The sequence below is a fragment of the Crotalus tigris genome, unplaced genomic scaffold (genome assembly GCF_016545835.1).
Source record: "Crotalus tigris isolate CLP2741 ecotype Arizona unplaced genomic scaffold, ASM1654583v1 scf7180000024375.2447938, whole genome shotgun sequence".
Taxonomy (NCBI): Eukaryota; Metazoa; Chordata; class Lepidosauria; order Squamata; family Viperidae; genus Crotalus; species Crotalus tigris.
Window position 1 is genome coordinate 1,508,815 of NW_024100545.1, and position 21,661 is coordinate 1,530,475.

The 21,661-nt window shown below is 40.2% G+C and overlaps 1 protein-coding gene across 3 annotated transcripts in view; it reads left to right on the forward strand.

The window, feature by feature from the left end:
* Positions 1-21,661, forward strand: part of TYK2 (tyrosine kinase 2) — a 52,088-nt gene that overhangs the window by 13,607 nt on the left and 16,820 nt on the right. For all 3 annotated transcript variants that reach the window (XM_039328351.1, XM_039328350.1, XM_039328352.1), the window contains exons 4-10: positions 2,015-2,168; positions 3,511-3,671; positions 4,347-4,731; positions 9,812-10,006; positions 10,379-10,536; positions 10,620-10,737; positions 17,357-17,549. In XM_039328351.1, the coding sequence (XP_039184285.1) occupies positions 2,015-2,168; positions 3,511-3,671; positions 4,347-4,731; positions 9,812-10,006; positions 10,379-10,536; positions 10,620-10,737; positions 17,357-17,549 (1,364 nt within the window). The remainder of the gene's footprint in view (positions 1-2,014; positions 2,169-3,510; positions 3,672-4,346; positions 4,732-9,811; positions 10,007-10,378; positions 10,537-10,619; positions 10,738-17,356; positions 17,550-21,661) is intronic.

Sequence of the window (21,661 nt, forward strand, 5' to 3'; positions counted from 1 at the left end):
ATGTGCTCTTTTATATACATACATATTTACATACATAATACATGTCATTATAGATGGTCTGTCCCACATTTGGAACCTTTCATCACTCCTCTCTAATTGTCAGAATCTTTCAGGTTAAAGAATTGAATTGTTACACTGCATATTTCAAACAGGCAGGCTTAATTCTAACAGTTGCTGGTCGGACACTGTTTTTTTTATTTTGAGGTCTCTTGGCTCATTTTTTTTCCTGCATGTTCTTATTTTGTTCTATCAATTCACTACGGAATTATTTTTTTTGCATATTTTGAGTGTTGAACATTTTCCCACCCCTAGAACTCAACCTTGCATTTTCCACTATTCTTCAGAATATAGTATGTAACTATCACAAACCTAAAAATATCTACTTTCTATCCACAGCAACCTAAAATGCTGCTGATTCAAACTTTCTGATATATATTTTAGTGCATAATGAAATCTATACCTATGTGTATGAGCTTTGCCCTGGATAGAGTTGTGTAATTAATAACTCTGGAATGAGTTTCCCTTCAAAACAGTTCCTACTCTGCTGTTCCTAAAGACCTGGCTCTTTGCCCAGACCTTTGGCAGGGACTGATACCTCTACCTTGTACCCTCCTAGATCTGTTTCCTTTGCCATCTTTGTTCTTTTGTCTTATGTTGTTTTTATCTTTTTTGTCTTTTTTTAACTCTTAAAAATATTTGTAACAATTGTAAACCACCCAACTGGAGACACAGGGAATCAGTGGCATCTAAATTTCATAGAGTATTATTATTATTAATAGTAACAACAAGATCACTAGATCTATATCTCTTTACTTCCATCTAGCGGTTGTTCAGAATTTTGCACTCTAGATCTGGTAGTTTTAATTTAGTGCATTCAATTGAAGATAAACCTTGCAAGGGTAAAGGCATATTGCTTGCATTATGCCTACTAAGGTTATATTTATAGGCAAGCTATTCAGAAAAATAACTGTTGCAGCACTAGGATGCTAGCAGAATGAGTCGTCAGCATAATTCCTCTCTTGCTACTGTCTTGGAAACAACTGAATTAAATAAATGTTACCAATTTGCCAGAGCTACAATAATTCACACCAGTAGCTATGAGAAGTAGCTAAGAGAGCTATTTGGAAGCATTATCTACAAGACCTGTCTGTTGCTTTAGGTTTCCATAGTACATGTGTATACAGGCAACATACTGATAAATCAGTCTTGTCAAGCAGCTTTAGTTAAACTCTTAGAAGATTGTCAATACTGTTTGTTCAGGGCAGTAATATATTAAGATAGCTTTGATCAGGGCTTCTGAGAAATGCATATTAGCTGTCAATTGAATTAACCCTTGAGAACTGTGCCACTGTTCTTTTGTTATTTCTTAGAATGCTAATAGATATAGCAATATTAGCATTCATATACCATTGTTTTAATTACTCACATGTAGATATTATATCCTTTGTTCTTCCAGCAGTAGACCATTTTAATCTTATATTGTTGTTAGGGATCTAACTGCTTGATACTACAAATGAGTTCATTGCTGAGCTTACTAGTGCTATTTATCACTTTGCAACTTACCTCTCTTGATACTATTTTAAAGTGGTTACATTTAAAATATTGCAAAAAGTGAAGTGCTACAGACCCTGTTAAAGTTCTTATTAATGTTTAGACATATATGATTACCAAATCAGAAGGACTCAAGGGGTTTTTATTATTCTTGGATCTCATTCAACATATTGATTAGCCATCTACTGAGGATGGTGTAGTGACTCCTGAGGCATGCAGGGGGTTGGACTTGATGACCACTTAGGTCTTTATTCTATGATTTGGCCCAAGGCTGTTGAGATTCAGGCAGTTTCAGGTTTATGAATGAGTAAGTAAGTAAAATATTCTATGATTTTATCAATAATGTTGATAAATATGACATGCAGATGCTTCATATTTGTAATAATGACTAATATTTCATATTAAATGCTATTGATTTCTTTGTAGACCCATTGGACTGATTGCATTATTGTTGCTCATACAGATACTATTTCCGAAACTGGCACGGGACAAATGACAAGGAGCCAGCCATATATCGCAGTATTCCTCACTTAGCTGACTCAGAGGACAGGTCATATAGGAGTGAACAAGGCAATGCCATCCTGGATAAATCATCATTTGCCTATCTCTTTGAGCAAGTATGGCATTTCTTTTGATAGTTCATCCATTTGGATTAAGCCTAATATATATCTGGAGCATTGTAGGTTATAGTTCAGGAGAAAGTAGCTGGAAGAAAGGCTCCACGAAATGTTGGGATGGCGGGGCTGCATAAATAAGAATAAATAAAAATGGTGATTGCACAAAATATTGCACCGTGAAAACCAAGCTGTATGAAACAGATTGTGATGAAACAGGGAATCTATCAAGCTAGAGCTGGAAAAGAAAGCAAACTGAGCTACATTTTGTACAGACAGTAAAACTGTCTAATAATAATCTGATTCATCCCAGGAAAGAGTATTATTCCATATTGCAAATGTGAAGAATACCTGTCCAATATGAAAGTTTTGCTAAAATCTAGTTCAGTTGCTTAGTTCGAGCATTCATGTGACCAGATCATTCTTTTCCTGTTGACTATTGGACCTAGAAAATATATTTAATATGTGAGAAAAAAAATTGGAAATAATGTTTGTTTACACTTGAATCAAAATGGTCCTTCTTAACACTGAAATGGGCAATTGTAGAGATGAAAAATTCCATTGTTGCAAAGAAAGATCTTTACTGAGATGGTATTTGGCAGCTTCAGATTGGGACAGGTATTATTGAAAAACAACTGAAAATGATCAGGATTGGATTTCAAATATGTGGCCAAACACTAATGACTTCTAGAAGAGCTTTCTTGTTTATCTTCACTGTTGTGCATCTATTAATAGTTTTTACCTATTAACTTACATATTTATTCCCCTATTCCTTTTCAGGGTAGACTATGATATAGAGCAGACATGTTAAACTCGCAACGTCACATGACGTCACGCAATGTATCGGGATAGTTTTGCCATTGCCAGCAATGGGGTGGGTGCGGCTTCTGCATGCCGCGTCTGGCCCAGGGGCTGGCAGAGTGACATCCCTGATATAGAGTCAGTCCAAGAATTCATTACTTGTGTTTTATTGAACATATCACTAGCATTCTCATCGAAATATCTGAAATAGCATTATAGCAGTCACCTATCTCAGTTTTTATCCCAAAATTTCTGTCAATATTTGTGTTCATTTTCTATGCTCTCATCTTAACTATTCCTTTCTCTTTGCGGCTTCATTCCTAGCAGTTTTTCTCTTTACACATTATGTAATCATTCTTATTTTTTTACAGCAAAGTTTAGTATTTTGTATAATTGTATGTAAAATTGCTATGCCAGTCTTTGGTAATATTTGAGTTAGATCCCCAGTAAGAGAACAAGAATAATTCCTAAGGAGATAGATCTCAGGTCTATTATTTTGAAGGTTTCTTTTCTTCATATTATTTTGGATGATTCTTTTTTTTAGGGGAAATATGACTTCATCAATGATGTTGCCTCCTTAAAAGACCTGCACACTGAGCAGGAAATTCATCAATTTAAAAATGAGAGCCTGGGAATGGCTGTTCTCCACCTGTGTCATCTTGCACTTAAGAAAGGCATTTCTCTTGAGGTGGCAGAGAAAAAAAGGTATTGTCATTATTTATGAAACTGCATCTTTGTTTAATAATATGCTTTTTAGCCATGTGGTCCAAAAATTATTTTTAAAGAGTTGTGCATATTACTTATTGAATTAAAAACACTATCATAAAACTTACATGTGTTGGAATTCTTTAACTTATACACTGCTACTGATAGTTTTATATATTTTATATGTTTCATTGAACAATGAGCCTCATTTTGTAATTCCAAGCTATGATTCCATTAAACTTTATCTATTATGTGCTTTCTAATAATAGAGAATATCCTGGATAGAAAAATAGCAGTTAGATGTATCAGTTAACGATTGATTTATGATTACAGACAAAATTGTAAGGTAAGCAATGCTCATTTGCCTTAACGAAAATAATATTTGGAGGCAGATTAAGAGAAAGAGAAGAAAAGAAAGTAAGAGCAAACTTGTTTACTTTGTTCAAAGAAGGCTGAAAAATCAGCTATGTAAATTAAATAAATTAAAAATTAAATGGAGGGCAAGAACTCTACCAGTTTCTACAGTTTTCAGTAATCATCTGATGTTGGGGGAGATTGGATGGAATGTATTATCAATCTATGTATCTTTCTAATTTTGTCATTTGTTTTACTGAAGAAATATATTTATACCTATGAAAGCTGCTCTTGGTACCAGTTTGTCTATGTCCCTTGCAGTTTCAAAGAGTGCATCCCACGGTCCTTTTGCCAACAGATTCAGCAGAACAATTTTTTGACCAAGTTCCGCATAAAGAATGTTTTCAAGAAATTCTTGCAACATTTCCAACAGCAAACATTGAGCACTGGGAAACTTACAGAACAGGATCTCATGCACAAATACCTAGCTACTTTGGAAAACTTGGCTCCACGTTTTGGGACTGAGCTCTTTGCCGCTGTTTCACTGGAAACAGTTTCAGAGGGTGAGAAGGTCCCACTTTATATCAATGGTGGTCATACGCATCTGGAGAACTTCTATTCCTCTTCTCATGGTAGCAGGCCTGTCACACATGAAGTCTTGGTCACAGGCATTAATGGGATTCAGTGGCGGTCTATCCCTACAGAGGTAGGATTATTTGTGGATACGTCTTCATGTAATTCTGGAGATCTTAGCGTATTATTCCTGGATCTTATGGGATACCCTGAGACATACACAGGAGGGCAAGTTGGTTAACAATATCAAAATAGCAGATGTGACCAGGTGATTAAAGCCCTCCTCCAACACCCTTTTTAAAAAGACATTTTGATCATACCATGCATCTTGACATTCATTAACATATAATACTCTGGGAATGCTTACTTTTATTCATTCCAATTAAAAGTCCAAATTTCAAAGATTTTGTCAGGAAAACTGGGTCAAATGCAACTTGAATCTTTTTTTATTGAAAATTTTTATTTTTTAACATACAAACATTATAAAATACAATAAAATTTTAAAGTAAAATAAATTCATAAGCAACCATTGTCTATACTATCTTTACCCCCCCTTACCCTCCCTCCCACCCCCAACCTCCCTCCCTTCACTTCCCAGAGCAGAATACAGGGTTAATAATAACAAAATTTATAATAAAAAAGAAAAGAAAAAAAAGAAAAGAAAAAAGAAAAGAAAAGAAAAGAAATGTCATAATTAACCTTTAACTCCATAACCTATAAAACAATTCTCTATAATATTTAATATTCATTCATAAAATAAATGAAACTTTTTAATTCCATACTTTTTCTGAATATAATCTATCCACCTTCTCCATACAATAATATATCTTTCTTGTGTATGATCCTTTAAATAAGCAGAAATTTTTGCCATTTCTGCAAAACTAGATACTTTAAATATCCATTCTTCTAAAGTAGGCAAAGAATCTTTCTTCCAGTATAAACCTACTAATAACCTTGCTGCAGTTAATAAATTCAACATCAAAGTAGTTTCTTTTTCATTTAAGTCAACAAAAATACCAAGTAAAAATAGTTGAGGAGTAAACTTTATCTTTCTTCTAAAAATCTTTTGAATGTTCCACCAAATCATAATCCAAAAAGCCTTTACTTTTTTACAATTCCACCAAATATGAAAGTATGTCGCATCATTATTGCCACATCTCCAACATTTGGGCTGTATATTGGAATACATACAAGATAATTTTTTAGGATCTAAATGCCATCTATAAAACATTTTATAGAAATTTTCTCTCAAATTTTGAGCTTGTGTAAATTTAACATTTCTTGTCCAAATTGTCTCCCATAAATCCAATGAGATCGGTTCCTGTATATTCTGAGCCCATTTAATCATACAATCTTTAACCAATTCTGTTTCCGAGCCTAACTCTAATAAGACATTGTATATTCTTTTTATATGAGCCGGACTTTGATTTTTAATCTGAATAACCAATTGTCTATCTTCTAATGTTATTCCCTCTTTCTTATCTACAGTCCATCTGTCCACTATTTGTAAATATTGAAACCATGACTGTAGAATATTTTCCTGCCTTAATACATCTAGGGATTTCAAATGCCAATTTGAACCAGAGCAAATTAACAATTCTTTATACGAGATTTTATCAAAATTTATCCCCTTAAAGGTTCCCTCAATTGCATGTCTGGGAATCCCCCAGATAGGTATTTTATAATTTAATCTATAATAATACTTTTTCCAAACACGAAGTAAGGCATTCCTCAAAATATGTGATTTAAAAGTCCGATTGACTTTCTTATTAAAAATTAAGTGTGCATGCCAACCATATATTAAATCCCAATCTTCCAGAAAAAGAATATCCATATTTGTTAAGTTAAGCCAATCACTTAACCAAGTTAAGGCGGCTGCATCATAATATAATTTCAAATTAGGTGCCTTAAGTCCCCCTCTTTCTCGAACATCCTGTAATATCTTAAACTTAACCCTTGGTTTCTTCCCGGCCCATATAAAATTATTGATACCCTTTTGCCATTCCTCCAAATTTGCCTCTTTTTTAAAAATAGGTATCATCTGAAACAAAAAAAGAAACTTTGGTAGAACATTCATTTTTACGGCTGAAATTCTCCCCAACAATGACAATTGCAATTTTTTTCAATCTCTTAAGTCCTTTTGAACTTTTGCCCATAATGGTTCATAATTGTTCTTATACAATTTTCCATTTGAAGCAGTTAGATATACTCCCAAATATTTAACCTTTTTTACCATCTGAAAACCTGTGCCTTTAATCAAACTTTCCCTTTCTTTAACTGACATATTCTTAGATAATATCTTGGTCTTATAGTTATTAACTTTAAAACCAGAAACCTTCCCATACTGTGTTATAAGTTCTAATAAACCATCAATCGCTTGATTCAGTTGTTCCAAAATTAAAACCAAATCATCCGCGAATGCCCGCAATTTATACTCCTTCTTCCTTATCTTTACACCCTTGATTAACTTTGATTCTCGAATCTGAATCAATAAAATTTCCAATGTTAAAACAAATAACAATGGGGATAATGGACATCCTTGTCTTGTCCCTTTTTGAATATTAAAATTCTCAGTCAGTCCCCCATTTACAACAATTTGTGCAGATTGCTGCTGATATATAGCTTTAAGTGCATGTAAAAAATTATCCCCAAAATTCATTTTCTCTACCAATAAAAATAAAAATTGCCAGTCTAATTGATCAAAAGCTTTTTCAGCATCCAAAAAGATAAAAGCCACAGGAATCTGGTTATTCTTATCCAAGTACTCAAATTAATAATTTGTCTAACATTATGTTTCATATATCTCCCTGTTATAAATCCTGCTTGATCACTATGAATCAAATCTTTCATAACCTGCATTAGTCTATTTGCCAGAATTTTTGTAAAAATCTTATAATCAACATTTAATAATGAAATTGGCCTATAATTCTTAGGTTCTGTAAGATCCTGATCTTCCTTCGGAATCAATGATATAAAAGCTCTTTTCCAAGAAGGAGGAACTTGCATACCCAACAAAATACTGTTAAAGAGTTCCTTTAATGGCCCTATCATTTCTTCAGATAAAATCTTATAATACCTTGAAGTCAATCCATCTGTTCCAGGAGACTTTCCAACCTTTAACTGCTTAATAGCTAAACCAATTTCCTCCACAGTAATTAAGCTATTCATCCCATTTTGTTGTTCCTCTGAGAGTTTAGGAAAATGTTCTGATTGTAAATATTTATCTATGTCAAAACCCTTTATGTTATCACTTGAATATAATTTTGTATAAAAATCCAAAAAACTTTTTCTAATCAAATCTTGCTGAAAAACCTCAGTACCTTTATACTTTACTTTCTCTATAATTCTAGCTTTCTGTTTCTTTCGTAACTGATAAGCCAACCACCTCCCAGGCTTATTCGCATTACAAAAAGTATTATGTCTCATATATGACAGATTAGTAGCCACCTGATCTGCCATCAACATGTTAAATTGTTCCTTAAGCATCTTTATGGATACCTTTAAATTATTATCAGTTGGGTTAAGAACCAACTCTTGTTCTTTTAGTTTAATCTCTTCTTCTATTTCTCTACGTCTTTGTAACCCTTTTTCCCTAAAAACTTTATTCAATTGAATCAAAATTCCCCTCATAAATGCCTTACTGACATCCCAAACCATAGACATCGATGTCCCCTTATTCATGTTTATAGCAAAAAAATCCTTTAAATGCTCTTTACACTTTTGTAAACTTGAATCTTAATTAACATAGAATTCTTAATAACAGTCAAAATCAGTTCAAAATAAAGCTTTAAGCAAATGCAGTTTAATATTCACCTAATTTTTTAAAAAAAAGTTAAAGGGCATGAGAAACAAAACAGCTTCTGCATAGATCACATATTTGATATTACTAACAAGCCATTGAATTCTGGGGTTTTTTATAAGCATTCTTTTCTTTCTACTTGACTTCTATCTAACGTTCGGGCTATAGATTGGTGAACTCAAAACATGCTTATATAAGTTTATAAGCATGTTTATAAAAGTTCATAAAAGCTAATTTGCTTTTATAAAGGTGTTATGCTGCTATTCCTGTTTTGAATTATTCTCCCCTATAATAGCATGATCACCTACATACTAGTTCCTTAATAGCGGAAGTTCAGCAATAGCCCAATTGACAGCTTAATTTACAACTTGTAGACAATGCAGATCCAGATTACCTTGAAGACCATGTTTGTAGTATGGCTTATAAAGTCCTAAATTTCTGCAAGTGAAGAATAAAGTGTAATTATTCAAATTTTTAATGTATTAGGTATATGCAAGGGAATGGATACCTTGATTCTGCATCTTTGGAAGATGGTATATTAAGGCTTATTGATAGAAAGACTGTAACATAATTATATTAGAATCTGTCAACGCTGTAAACCAGTGATGGTGAACCTTTTAAAGACTGAGTGCCCAAACTGCAACCCAAAACCCACTTATGCATCGTCAAGTGCTGGATGGGTGTGGCCCATTGGGTGGGCGTGGCTGCAGTGGTAATAGCAGACTGGGTGGGACTAAAAAGTTCAATCAATCAATTTCAACTTTGCAAGATTTTTTTTCCCCGCAACAGGTTGAAATTGACTGATTGAACGTTTGGTTTTTTTTGCACACGGCGGGGGAGGCCTAAAGCAAAAAAGGTTTTGTAAAACCCAGCTGAAGGCCTAGTATTGGGGCGACGGCACACGTGCCCACAGAGAGGGCTCTGAGTGCCGCCTCTGGCACCCGTGTCATAGGTTCATCCCCACTGCTGTAAACATTGGATATTCCTGCTCTGACAAGCCATTTTCTATTTGCTTTTAACATGCTTTTTCTGGTATTTAGAAATCAGATGCAGAAGAGGGGGGGTTGGGATGAAAGCTCAGCTAGCCATAATAATAATGCTGCTTGTGGGAACCCAAGGACAAGCTGATAACATTTTGGCGGGCTGGGGAGAAAGCCAGCGTTTCAGGCTAATTGGAGAATGTGATTTATGACAGCTTATTGGAGTGGGAATTGCACTTTGTTACTTTGTACCCAGGGGAAGGGAATTTAGTTTTTGGGTTCAACTATGTAGTGCCAATACTTGGTTTCCTGAATAAAATGTTCTTTAAAGAAGAATTATTGCCTTGAAGTTCTTTTGATGGGTTTCATCTATCGGAACCATGACAGAATCACTGCCAAAGATTTCAAAACTCACTTTAAAATTCTTCTTGCAGAAATTACAAAGTCAGCCTCATAAAATCTATTTTGGGAGAAAAGTCAAGACTAAGGACCACAAGTCCAAGCAGGCCTACCAACCAGTGGAGCCACGTGAAACTGAATGGGCACACTTTTGTGACTTTCAAGAGATCACACATATTGTCGTCAAAGACTGCAACATCAGTATTCATCGCCAAGATAATAAGTGTCTGGTAGGTGAGAGTGTGTCCTCCACACAATTTTTGTATGGAGTTATGACATGTCTTTTTGATGAATGTTATAGATAATCAAAGAACAAAACATGAATATGGAAAGTTAAATGTAGTTCAAATTATTTTTACTGTGCTGGAGCTGGTCATTTTTTATCTATATTAAATCTGATGGCTCTGTATAAGGCAGAGAATGTGGTATTAACTGAATTGGAGAGGAGGATGTGTAAGCAAAAATATTGGTAACAAATAGCAACACATTTGTACAGATTCCCTGAATAAAATGTACAGTTTCTTGTGGGCTTTTATTTTGGCCCTGTAACTCAGGACTAACAATTGTGCTTTTCCTTTTTTTAAAAAAATAAATAAATACAGGATTTGACTCTGTCATCCCATGAAGCTGCTCTCTCCTTGATTTCATTAGTAGATGGTTACTTCAGATTAACAGCTGATTCTAGCCATTATCTGTGTCATGAAGTTGCCCCACCGCGATTGGTTATGAGCATCCAGAATGGCATACATGGACCCATGCAGTAAGTAATCAAGCCTCCTGTCCTCCATGATCTGGTTTGAAAGGAGGGAGCTTCCACATCATATGTACGTTTTCTCTTCCTAGGGAAGAGTTCATTCTGGCTAAGCTGAAGCGTGAAGGGCAAGAAGACGGGCTGTATGCCCTTCGTTGGAGTGTCTTTGATTTCAACAGATTGATTCTATCAATACTGAATAATGGCCAAGTAAGAGATGGGAGCAGGGTAGTGGGATTTTTTGATTCTGTAAACCAGCTTTCCTAAGCTTGTATTCTCTGAATGTGTACTTTGCTTTTCAGAAATCCCAGCCAATAAATATTGTTGAGAATTCTGGGATCAAATGTCCATGGCTCTATAGAGTGCAAGCTAGAGGAAAGCTACATAAATTTTTGTTTTAATGTTCTGAGGATTTTTTAAAGATAAGTAAATAATACAATCTCCAGTACAGGAGATGGAGAATCCACCAATGGGTTTTCTCTGTCTGCCTGCTCTTGAGACCAAGTAGCCAAACTTGACACACCCCCTCTTGCTAGGAGATCCAGTCTTGACGTGGTCTCAAGCCCTTGAAGACATATCAGGTTTGGCTCTCAGGTTTTAGAGATCTTCACTTCAATTTAGCAGGTCAGAGACCCATTGTTGAATTCTCCTTGCCTCAATCTTTGTATTTGTGCATTCCCTAATTAGTGATCTCATTTCAAAGAGTTTTTCCCCAAACGTTTTCCCGAGAAACGCTGGAATCAGCGTTGCCTCAAATCAGCTGATTTGAGGCTTGTGGGGTGGGGGGGAAGCACTTCTCTGTTTATCTCCCCAGGGCTCTGGCAGGGGAGAAAAATTCCTTGCCAGTTCCCCCATCGGCCTTCCTGCGCAGCGCTCAGCGCTGCAGCCACAATCACCCCAGAGTTCTCCTTCGTCCTCGACACCTCCAGAGGCTGTTTCTAACGGCCCAAAAGTCGCGGCCGCCATTTGGATAGCTGCCAAACTCACAGGCTTAACGGAGGTTCCCTTTGTAGTCAAAAACAAATTCTGCAGGTAATTAATTTGCCCTTTTCTAAGGTTTTGAGGCAGGGGCTTCAGGAATCTCAACATACCCTTGCGATTCTAGGAAGCTGCAACGAAGTTCGCCACAGCCGCCATTTTGGGCACGCCACACGGCCAGCTTTGCAAACTTGCATTAGTCGGATTAAGCACTGAAGGCCTCTGTATGCTACAGGGACTTCCCTCAGGACTCCAGGCCCCTCACACAACCTTGTCATCCCAGGAATTTTGGCAGAGCACATTGCAGCTGCCATCTTGGGAACATCATGAGGCCCTCCCTCAGGCCTATACATCAGACCCCCAGCACTGACTACAGGCCCCAAGACTTCCCACAAGGCCGTGACTACTTCTCAGCACATCTAAGAACTTCCACTAGGTCTCATTAACTGCATCATTATTTATAGCCCTAATAATTCACAGACTAGGCTCAAAGACTCAGGCCACCATCTTGTTTTTGGAGCCGCCATTTTGAATTCACATTGCCTCTGTCAGACCTTCTTTTAGGCCTTCTGCGCCCTTCATTGGGCTGTCTGGTGCACCTTGACTGGCCACCTAAGGCCTCCGGGCGGAGCCCAGAGCGGGTCCCCAACCGTGCCTTCGGCATCTGACTCAAGTGTCGTGACCAAAGCCCAGATAGTGTTTTCTGGTCAGGTGGTCAGGGGAGCAGTCTTTGTTACTTGCTCCAATTTCGCTTCTGCCAACCGCTTGCTTGCCAGAGCTTCTCCTCAGTTTCCCTGAGACAGCTCAACCAGGATGGAGGACTCCATGATGCCTCAACCCATGAGCACTGCCTCCCCATCCTCCAGTTACGGTCGGCACAAAATCTCTGATCAGGAGGCGGCAGGCAAGCTCAAATCCAAGGCTAAGGCAACTCTCAAGAAGCCTTCCAAGTTGGCGGAAAAGCAAGCCAGCCGTAGGCACCAGGCTCTGGAGAAGGAGTTCTCCAGAGTGCAGAGACAGACCGGATTGGAGAAGGGTCAAATGGCGGTCCCTGAATTTGACCTTCCTTTAGGTCCTTCAACCTCGGCTCAGGGCGTGTGGTCTCTCACAGGGATGCCCGCCACACTCAGTTCCCCTTTTGAATTGGTCCAACACACAGCAACTGTCTCGGGTTCAGCTCCAGAGGCCACCTTCACGCCAACAGCCGCAGGGCTCGGGACCAGAGTTCAGAGACATTTTCTCTGATGGTTGCCTTGAGGCCTTGTTATCCAGGATTGTGGACCGGGCTCTAACAGAACGGTCCTTCCATCCACCCAGACAGGGGGCTTCCACGTCAGCCATGCCACCTTATGTACCTCCTACGGGGTTCCCTATATTTCAGGAACCCACATCTCCTGCACACTCCTCCATGAGTGGATACTCATCCCCGCAGGGTGAGGAGCAGCCAGACTTTAATCTATCAGAGAAGAAGGAACTTCCCCCTGAACCCTCCCCATCGGGAGGCCTGTTCAATCCAACCCTGTTTCTTCCCCTGCTTCACAAAGCCACCCTTTTATGGCTTCGTCAGCTTCAAGCCAGAGTCCCGGCTGAGGACATTCGGACTCACCAGGACCTAAGCAAAATGGTGGCGGCCACTGAGTATGCTGCGGATGCGACACTTCAGTCAGCCAACTTTGCGTCTAGGTCTCTAGCATCCAACATTACAGCCAGAAGGATGCTATGGCTGAAACACTGGCAGGCTGACGCCAAAGCCAAATGGTGTCTTGCAACTGCCCCTTATCTGGGCAACAATCTTTTTGGGGAGGTCCTGGCCCCGTACCTTGTAGAAAACAAGGACAAGTGGAAGGTCATGGCTCACTTGAATAAACGGGCTGACAAACATCCCGCTCCCTATTTCCGCAGGCATCCCTTTCAGCTGGTCTATCTCTCCCAGGAGCGGTTGATCAGCATCAAGGACTTGGCTCGTTGGGTGTACGACCGCACCGTTCCACTGGTCCTACTCTCCCAACTTCTGGGAAAGATGGTCTCCTGCATAGCCATAGTCCTCTGGGCCAGACTCCACTTGCGGGATCTTCAATGGTTCCTCCTGCCATTCCAATGAGTGAATGCCAGCGCATCCAACCGCCAGGTGAGGCTCCCGGTCCACACCCTCAGGTCTCTATGCTGGTGGTTCTCACAAGCGGTGACCAGGGATTTACCTTTCAAGGAGCCGGACCGCATCACCATTACCGCATCATCAGTCTATTCGGTTGGGGTGCCCATCTACAGTCTCAGTTTGCGCAGGGCCATTGGTCCCGCGCAGACTTGCGACACAACATCAATTGGCTGGAGCTCAGGGCCATCCACTTGGCTCTTCGCCAATTCCAAAACTGGATTAGGGGCCATCACGTCTTGATCCTCACGGACAACATAGCATCCAAGGCCCACGTGAACCGGCAGGGAGGCACCAGGTCCAAGTCCCTTATGTCCAAGGCACGACTACTGGCCTCCTGGGCAGAGTCCAACCTGGCCTCTCTCAGGGCAGAACACATCTTGGGGGTCAAGAACCAACAGGCAGACTTTCTGAGTCACTCTACGGTAGACCCCTCGGAATGGGGATTGCATCCGGACCTTTTTTCCGAAATCGCCCACAGGTTCGGCCAGCCGATCCTCGATCTGTTTGTATCGTCAGGCAATGCCCAACTCCCCAGGTACTTCTCCCTTATTACCTTCCAGTGGTGGAGGGGATGGACGTCTTGCGGTCCCCATGGCCACAAGGTCTCCTTTATGCCTTCCGTCCTTCCCGCTCATTCCGGCAACCATCCATAAACTGCTCCAGGAGCAGGTGGAAGTGATCCTCGTGGCCACAGAGGCCCTGGTTTGCCGACCTGATGAATCTCTCCCGGTCCCCTCCATGGAAGATTCCTCTGCGTTGCATGTCCTTGCACCAGGAGGTCCTCCAACACCCGGACCCTCAGTGGTTGCAGTTGACCGTCTGGCGCTTGAGCACAGCATCATGACGCAAGAGTTATTTTCATCACGTGAAATTACCATGATTCAGGCCTCTTGTCACCTGGCGACCAATCGCATTTATGATTCTACTTGGAAAACTTTTTGCCATTGGTATAGAAGGCAACAACTGGAGGTCTACAAATTAACCATCCCTCAGATCGTAGATTATCTTCTGGACGGCCTGGACAGAGGCCTGGCCCCTGCAACCATTTGTAGGCAGGTGGCGGCCCTGTCAACGTTGCTCACTTGTGCGGATTCAGTTCCTTTAGCTCATCACCCTGGAATACGTGCCTTCATCAAGGGATACACAGGTACCCCTCTTGGGATCTGCTTCGGGTGCTTCGTGCTCTAACAAAACCGCCCTTTGAGCCCATTGCTACTATTCCATTATGGGCCTTGTCTCTTAAAGTTGCATTCTTAATCGTCATCAGCCAGACATATCTCCGAACTAGCTGCTCTCTTGGTCTGGAATGACCTTTGCATCTTCCACCGAGATCGGGTGGTCCTTCGGTTGGATCCCGCTTTCATGCCCAAGGTAAACTCACTCTTCCATAGGGCACAGGAAGTCATTTTACCAAATTTTTGTCCCAGTCCTTCCCATGAATTGGAGCGGCAGTGGCACACACTGGACGTCCGCAGGGCCCTGCGGCATTACATCAAACACACGGAGCCTTTTCGCAGATCTGAGGCCCTCTTTGTTTCCTTCCGTCTGGCTTCTCTGGGACAAAAGGTGTCCGCTGACACTATAGGCAGGTGGATCAGGTCCTATATCGCGAAGGCATACCAGTTTTTTTTCCCCTCACTCTCCCCCTCTCCTCCTTCTCCTCAACCTTCCTACTTACTTCTCCTTTTCTACAAGGCATACCAGTTTTCTTCCCTGCCGACTCCAAGTCATATTACAGCCCGTTCTACTCGCGACGCTGCGGCATCTGCGGCATGGGCCACTCAGGCGTCCATCGAGGAGATTTGCAGGGCTGCGACATGGTCCTCGCCCTCCCCATTTGTACGCCATTACCGGATTGACTGCTTCCCTTCCGTGGATGCCTCCTTTGGTCGGAGAGTCCTTCAGCAGGTGGTCTCCGGGGACATAGATCCAGCCTTATGTGTTTCCCACCCATCGGGACAGTGAGGCTTTGGTATGTCCCATTGGTGGATTTTCTGTCTCCTGTATTGGAGAAGGGGCTTTGTCTTACCTGAACGCCTTTTCTCAGTACGGAGATGGAGAATCCACACCTACCCTTTAGGTCAGTTAGGCCGATATTAAGGGATTGAGAGCCAAGACCTCATCCACCTTCAGCCACTTTCGCCCTCGTCAAGACTGGATCTCTTAGCACAGCGGTTCTCAGCCTGTGGGTTGGGACCCCATTTGGGGTCGAACGACCATTTCACGGGGGTCGTCAAACAACGCAGTCCGCCATTTTTTTCCCCTTTTCCTTAGCTGTGCTACTCCTTTTTATTCTATTGGCTTTTGAAAACCAATAGAATAGACTCTCTTGAATAGAGTCTAATTCTATTGGCTTTCAAAAGCCAATAGGAATTGTCCAGGCTGTCTCTGCCCTGCTGAGCCCGCCAAAAGTCCCATTCTGCAAATGGTGCTGCAAGTTGTCTGCAGCGAAGGCGAGCTGTCTGGAAGTTTCCACCCCTCCCTGCTGAGCAACTATTAAAAATGTAAGTAAAAGAGGGCCAGGAGTGGGAGGTGGGAGGCCGGCGGGTGCAGAGAGGGTTGCTGGTGCGCGTGGGGCCCGGCGGGTGCCTTACCTCCCTTGGGCTGGGCCAGCTGGTGGCCCAGCCGGTGGTCGGCCTGTTCCGTCTCTGCCGCCTGCCAGCTATGCCTCGGCTGGCGCAGGGGGCGGCACCACACATGCACGGCGCTTCCGGGCAGGGAAAGTCCTCGACTTACGACCGGTTGGATAGTCCTCAACTTACAACCGGTTTAGTCCTCGACTTACAACCGGTTGGGGGTCGCAGCATTAAAAAGGTTGAGAACCACTGTCCTAGCAAGAGGGGGCATTTCAAGTTTGGCTACTTGGTCTCAAGAGCAGGCAGACAGAGAAAACCCATTGGTGGATTCTCCATCTCCGTACTAAGAAAAGGCGTTCAGGTAAGACAACGCCCCTTTTAGCAACTTCCTAGATGTAAAAGCAGCATGTTTCTAAAATAGGAGTGCAAAAATCCTCAGTTAATGTAAATATAGGAAATTGCCTTATATCAAGTCAGATAATTAGTTTTTATCACAATAACCGACCAAATTTTCAGACATAATCTTATCTAGCACCATGTGGAAACTTCTGCTCCTGTAAAAATGTGTTCTACCACTAATGTGGACTAAAGAAGTGCATGACAAGCTTTGTCTTGTTTGGAACATAGGTAGCCAAAGATCTTTCTGTAGGATTCTGTGGAGTTCAAACTCTCTACCAGGAATTGAATTCAATTTCTGTTAGCAGGTTTGAACCTCAGAAAAAAGTATGCCTGATAGTACCCTGATGAATCCCAAATAGAATGAAAGTGATCCTGTACTGCCTCTTTGTGGTCAATATAAATAGAAAACATACATTACGTAAAAATAGAGAAACCATCCTCTTCCCTGAAAGTGAAGTTGAAAGATACGTTAAACTTTGTATATGAGAACATAAGGTAATGTAGCATTTGTAACTCCCTGATTTGAGAATTTCAGAAAAGGAAGGTGGACCATATGTACCATTCTAAAAATCAATGTTATCCACTAAGTTATACCTTCCAACTATCCATGGAAATGATTTCTTGTTAGAATCATGGTAAGCTACTTTCAGAACATGCTACTGACTAATCATATAAAAAGGTATCCATCTCTAACTTTTTTCCTTTTTTTTTTTTTCACCAGAGTATCAGTACCCAAGGTAATGCAAACCATAGACAGTTCCGGATTCAGAGGAAAGGAAATTCCTTTGTACTTGAAGGCTGGGAGCAAGAGTTTCCTAGTGTCCAAGAACTAATAAATGCTCTCAAAGGCTGTATTCTAAAATCTGGAACTGATATCTTCAGTTTGAAGAGATGCTGCCTCCCAAAACCAGGAGGTACACAGCAAATCAGAATTATCTTCTCCCACTGCATAGGCTAACAATGAAATTTGTCCAGTGAATAAGATGTATCAGGTCATAGTGATGTACTACAGAAAGAGGAAACGTCAGCAGTTATAATATGTTATCCTTAATGTGGATTCAGTCTACATTTAAACCTTTAGCATATGTATCTGCATTTGCCTTGATTTAGCAGATACTTTTTTTATTAAATCAACCCCCCAAAAAACATAATGTCAGTCAGAGGTGCTGGCGTCCTATGTATGTGAAAGGAAGAAAATAAAACTTTTGGTTTTAGATCATTTTTTTAAACAAGTTTTATTAGTTTTTAAGTTTTACATCCAAGTATTTAGGAAGCAGCGTGGTTATTGGGTAGTCAATAGTCCAGTAACAAAATCTTTCGTATATGTCTCAGGTTACATCATCAAAAATTTCCTCTCTATTTCCCTTGATTATTATATCACATTCAAATTAATACATTTCTAATTATAACTCAATCAATTAGGGCATTTATCAATATATTTTAACTTATACATATCCGTGTCCTGTTTTTAAAGTTTACCTAATTTCAATTACAGTATTCCAATTTAGCCTTTAATATCCATAATATTTAGATTTCGGGTAACCCAAATTTCCCTTATTTCATTACAAAATAGTTGTCATATCTAAAATATACATATTGTTTACTTAAATACATTCTTACTTTATTTCACAAATATATTGTATTTCTCATCCTAGTACCTCATCACTTACTAATGAAGTATCCTTTATTATCTCAATCCAACTTCTGTATTATAATTCAAAACTATATTCTAATAACTAATTTTCATTTCCCTTATAAATCTAAGTCCCAAATATTAAATCAGTTAATATCTTTTAAAATCTCCTTAGCCCATTAAGTAAGATTTTAGGCTCTTCCATTATAGGTCAAAAAAGTATAAAAAAATCCCATTTTTTAAGTCTAACTCTAGCTTTCTTTTTGTGCCAAGCAGGCTTCCATACCAGTGCCTTTAGATCAGGCATGTCAAACTGCCGGCCAGCGTCATCCTAAAACTGCGCCCACCCCATTCCTGGCAATGGAGAAAAAGCTATGATACGTCATGCGATGTCACGTGACGTCACGAGTTTGACATGCCTGCTTTAGATCCTCAAGTGGATCTCCCTTCGTTCCTACACATGTAATTTGAATCAAGGGAGACCATCCAGTTACCAATTTTTCAAAGGAACTGGCCCCTTTATAGTCATTGGATTGTTGCCATAATAGTTCAAATCTCCATGTTTGGTTTAGAATATTTGTCGTCAGTTCAGTCTGGTCTTCTTCTTCCAGTTTCATCTGGCTTGAGTAAGAGGTCATGTCCAATATTGTGATTATTGTTGGATTGTCTAGGTTATCCAGGTTCTCAATATGCTGTACTTGTTGATCTTTAGCACCCTCCATCTTAGTGTTGCTTTCTTCGGATTCTGTTGCTTTTTGAATTACAGATTTTTTAGTTGAAATCAAGGTTTAACTATCAAAGTTCTCAGTAGATTATGCTTGTTCTTTAAAGTCTTCTTTGATATTAATTTGTTCCTCTTCTGTTGCTTTTTGGATTGTAAGTTCATCAGTTGAAATCTGGGCTTCATTTTGTAACTTTAAAGTGGCACCTTTGTCTTTCAATCTTGAATCCAGTAGCTTCAAGGATTTTTTCAAGTATAAGTATAATTAAGTTGTGGGTAATATTCCTCCATTTCTATGTGTTTACAGATAGTCCTTTAGTGGAGACTATTTTTGATAAAACTCAGTGAATGTCCGCCTCCATTATTCCTAGAAGTTGTTTTCACCACCCAGCTATTTCAAATTCTTATCTTTTTTAGATAGTACCAAGGACAAATCTAGGCAGTTAGCAGGTCTCACAATCAAAGAAATTCACTTGCTATACCAGGCTTCGCCAGAAGATGTCCCCAATAGTTTTCCAAACTCAAGTTAGGCTTTTATCCAGTTTAAAATTTTTTTTTCCAACTTAACAAGTAGATAAGGTAATAGGTCCCCGTAGAAATGGGAACTTTTTGGGACCCTATATATCCAAAAAGAGCAAGTCCAGTTATTTAATTGTTTAGTTTAGTTGTTCTTTTCTTTTCAAAGCTTTATTTTCCCAAAGTAGGCAGACACTGCAAGGTTAAAAGGGGGGAAGAAATTTCAAGAGGCTTTTACAGGAAGATAGTTGGGATACAAGAAAGGTAAGGTAAGGTCTCACCCAATTCTTCCGCAGTGCTTTCGTTGTGCTTGGTGGTGATTTTGGCTTTCGGCTGGTACAGCTTAGTGATTGGCCATGTTGATGGCCGATCTTTTCTCTGTTGGTCCAAAGGAGCTGCCTCGGATCAAACGGAAGTGCTGCCGCCCTTCTGCGATCTGTCGAGGGTCCTCCTCACAGTCGTCACCCCTCCAGGGTGACTTTTGGCCCTTTTCAGGGTCTCCCGACAAAGGAAAACTGGACAGTGGAGAAAGCGCTCCTCTCCGCGCGTCCACCAGCGCCACAATACCTGGTTTTAGATCATTTTTAAATACAGTTTCTCATTTCTCAAAAAATAATTTCTATAAACTCTAACTTAAAAATGTCAGATTTAGAATGAAATTATGTCTGTTTTATTGTTTCATAGCTAAGATTTACAGAAATAACAGTTCCTCTATTTAGATAGAAGCTATTATTCATTATCTTTGAGTTTGAAGTAAGAATTGCCTCTATCTTGCCTTTAAGTTTTTATAGTAAGAAAGCATCTATATTCCACAAGCAAGTGACATAGACCATTTTGATATGTGCAAAATCTTTAATTTCGAAACATTTTTGAGGGTGAAAGTCACTAAATATACTCCTTTGAATAGGAAAAGGAATATTTTGACTCTTCCTATTTATTCTTTTTTCTTTAATATAAGTTTCTGCTGAGGTTTATTGCAAGTATTTTGCTGTTTGTTTATTTGTTTGCTTACTCATTGATGCATTAAATTTGGGATTTATAGAGCTCTTTAAAATAATAACTGGCCTATTGAGTATGATCTTAGAAGAGGAGAGAAGGCAAGCAGTTGGGCAAAAAACATGCTACAAACGTGTTCCAGTTATATTGTGATTCTTCCTTTGCCTGGCCATTTTTATTAACTATCCTAGGGAGACATTCCTGGAATGAGTCAGAGGAAAGAAAGTTGGAAAATACAATGTTCAGAAGCCTCTTCGTACCCCATCCAACAGGATTATTGTGGAAAATTGTTCTAAGAAAAGATTACAGATTTTTGTGTGTATGTGCGTAGTATGTTTATGATGATTCTGAGTAGGATTTTCATAAAGAAAGATGGAAGGGAAAGGAAGGGATGGGAAGGAAAGAAGGAAGGAAGGAAGGAAGGAAGGAAGGAAGGAAGGAAGGAAGGAAGGAAGGAAGGAAGGAAGGAAGGAAATTAGAACATTCTGTCAACTAGCCTAGGAATCCCATGATAAAATCAAACCTGCTAGATGGCCATATGACTGTTAATTGAATGTACTCTTTGCATGTTTTGCCACCATTCTATTTTTTATTTTTGTTTTAAAGTTTAAATTGGTTGTTTTAATGGTTTTATTAGTTTGATGGTTTTATTATGTACACTTTAAAGCAGCGGTTCTCAACCTATGGGTCGCGACCCCATTTGGGGTCAATCGCCCATTTTTCGGGGGTCACCAAAGGCGGCGATCCGCCATTTTTGTGGTGCCGTGCACGCGCGCCGCGCATGGGGGCGCCGCCGCGCATGCGTGCCGTGCATGGGGGCGCCGCCGTGCATGCGCGTCACGCATGGGCGCCGTGCATGCACGTCGCGCATGGGGGCGTTGTGCATGCGCGTCGCGCATGGGGGTGCCGTGCACGCGGGCTGTGTGGGGGGGGCCATCGCGCATGCGCATCACGCATGGGGCGCCGCCGCGCATGCGCGCCGTGCGTGGGGGCCCCACCCCCATGTGCGCGGCCCGGTGCATGCGCAGAACGTTTGTGTGACGGGGGTCGCCGTCACACAAACGTTGAGAAGCACTGCTTTAAAGAGTAACTATGTGAGAAGGGCAGCTATACATATGTAATAAATCAATAAAGTTAATAATTCTGGTAGTAAAGACCTC